This window comes from Macrobrachium nipponense, chromosome 8 (assembly GCF_015104395.2).
Source record: "Macrobrachium nipponense isolate FS-2020 chromosome 8, ASM1510439v2, whole genome shotgun sequence".
Lineage (NCBI taxonomy): Eukaryota > Metazoa > Arthropoda > Malacostraca > Decapoda > Palaemonidae > Macrobrachium > Macrobrachium nipponense.
Genome location: NC_087203.1, coordinates 192,045 through 194,056, shown reverse-complemented (window position 1 = coordinate 194,056; position 2,012 = coordinate 192,045). Strand labels below are relative to the sequence as shown.

Sequence of the window (2,012 nt, the reverse complement as noted above, 5' to 3'; positions counted from 1 at the left end):
TTATATTTCATGCTCGGGACCAAGGAATTTAATTTTTGTAGAAAGACATCCAAATCGCCCAACTTGTTTTTCCAGTATGTTACAATGTTGTCTACATAACGAAGCCAAATCATATCCGCAGTTTTGATAGGGTTTATAATTACTGTTTCGAAATACTCCATATATAATTTTGCTAACACAAGACTAAGCAGTAAAAGTTATCACCTAAGGATGAGACATTATTTGTGATGCAGAGCACTATAAGTTGCATTATTTTATTCAATTCTATGGGGAAGTGGTCACCAAATGGCTCAAATTTATTTTTGAGAAACGTTAATAGATCTTTTAGGAATCTAGTCACCTGGGGAGGCAAGCCAGCCTTAACCGGTGCTGGTCCCAAGCCCAGATAAATAGGGAGGGTTGGTGTCAAGAAGGGCATCCAACCGTAAAAACCCACGCCAAAACCAATGAAATGAGTCGTGATATTGATGAGAATAATGCCCTAACTCTGTGACAAGGAGAGGGCTACAACATCATGACCGGTGCAGCTAAAGAAACGAGCTCTAAATGTGGTCAAAATAGGCCAGCTCAATATCGGGTCTATGACAGGAAGAGGAAGAGAGTTGGCAGAGTTGATGAGAATACAGAGAGTGGATATTTTTTGTGTGCAGGAAACTCGCAGGAAGGGTAATAAAACCAAAGAACTGGGGGATGGCTACAAGCTAATCAATAGTGGAGCAAATGAGCAGGGTAGGAATGGCTTTGGTGTATTGCTGTCGAGGGAAATGAAGAATGCAGCGACAGAAGTGAGTAGAAAGAATGTCCGCATTATGAGATTGAAGATATATTATGGAGGGGGAACAATGAACATCATTAGTGCTTATGCTCCACCAGAGCAGTTTTTTGAACGAAATGAATGAAGTAATGCAAGAACTGGAAGAACAGGAGAGGATTGTAGTGGGGCAGACTTTAGGAGAGAAACCCAGAAGGAAAGAGTATAGTAGACTTTGCCATGTCTTATTACATGGCAATAATGAACACGTTCTTCAAAAAGAAGATGGAGCACTTGATAACATACAGGAGTGGCGATAGATACACACCAATAGATTACCTCCTTTACAATAGACCAAGACTAGTGGAAGTTAGGAATTGTAAAGTTATCGCAGGTGATCATGTAGCCCGCAGCATAGGCTCCTTTGTATGGATTTGAAGATGAAAAGAGAAAAGAAAACGAGAACGAATGGGTAAAAAAAATCAAGTGGCATAAATTGTTAGGGAGGGGTAATGATAAGAAGGGAGAGTTTTGGTGAAGAGTGCTGGGAGAGATTGATCTGGGAATTGAAGATGTGGGAGAATGGTGGAGGCATACTGCGTTAGTGTTTAGAAGACATGGAAGGAGATACTAGGGGAAACATCTGGAATAGTATGGGAGGAAAAGGAATGCTGGTGGTGGGGGGAGGTGGTGGGGAAAGTAGTGAAGGATAAAAGGGGGGCAAAGAAGAGATTTGAAGAGTCGCAGCTGGAGGAGGTCAAAGAAAGATTAAGAGAAAGAAACAAAGAAGTAAAAAGGGTGGTAGCTCAAGCTAAGGCAAGGCATATGAAGAGGTTTATAATGAACTGGAAACCAAGGAAGGGTTGAGTAAGATGTTCAAACTGTCAAATGTAAGAAATAAAAGAACGAAGGACATCACCCATATTAAGCAAACGAAAGATAGGAATGGTACTGTCATAAAAAAGGAAGAATACATCCTGAAAAAATGGAAAGAGTATTTCGAACAACGGCTAAAGAAGAACATGAAAAACTTGTAAGAGAGGATGGACAAGTAAACATGGCAATGGTAATGGGGATCTCTTGGGATGAAGTGATACAAGCCTTCAAATGAATGAGGAATGGGAAGGCAACAGGACCTGACTTAATCCCAGTAGAAGTTTGGAAAGCCTTAGGAGAGGAAGGGGTAGACATCGTGTATGATCTGATGGTAAACAAAATTTGAACAAGTAAAGATACCAGAAGAATGGGGGGAAAGCATATT

General features: G+C 40.7%; 1 protein-coding gene across 1 annotated transcript in view; it reads left to right on the top strand.

Annotated features, from left to right (window-relative positions):
* The first annotated feature begins 581 nt into the window (after positions 1-581).
* The window catches only part of LOC135223333 (uncharacterized), a 5,010-nt gene continuing 3,579 nt past the window's right edge, over positions 582-2,012 (top strand). Inside the window, exon 1 of the mRNA XM_064261795.1 lies at positions 582-785. Within this exon, the coding sequence (XP_064117865.1) occupies positions 582-785 (204 nt within the window). The remainder of the gene's footprint in view (positions 786-2,012) is intronic.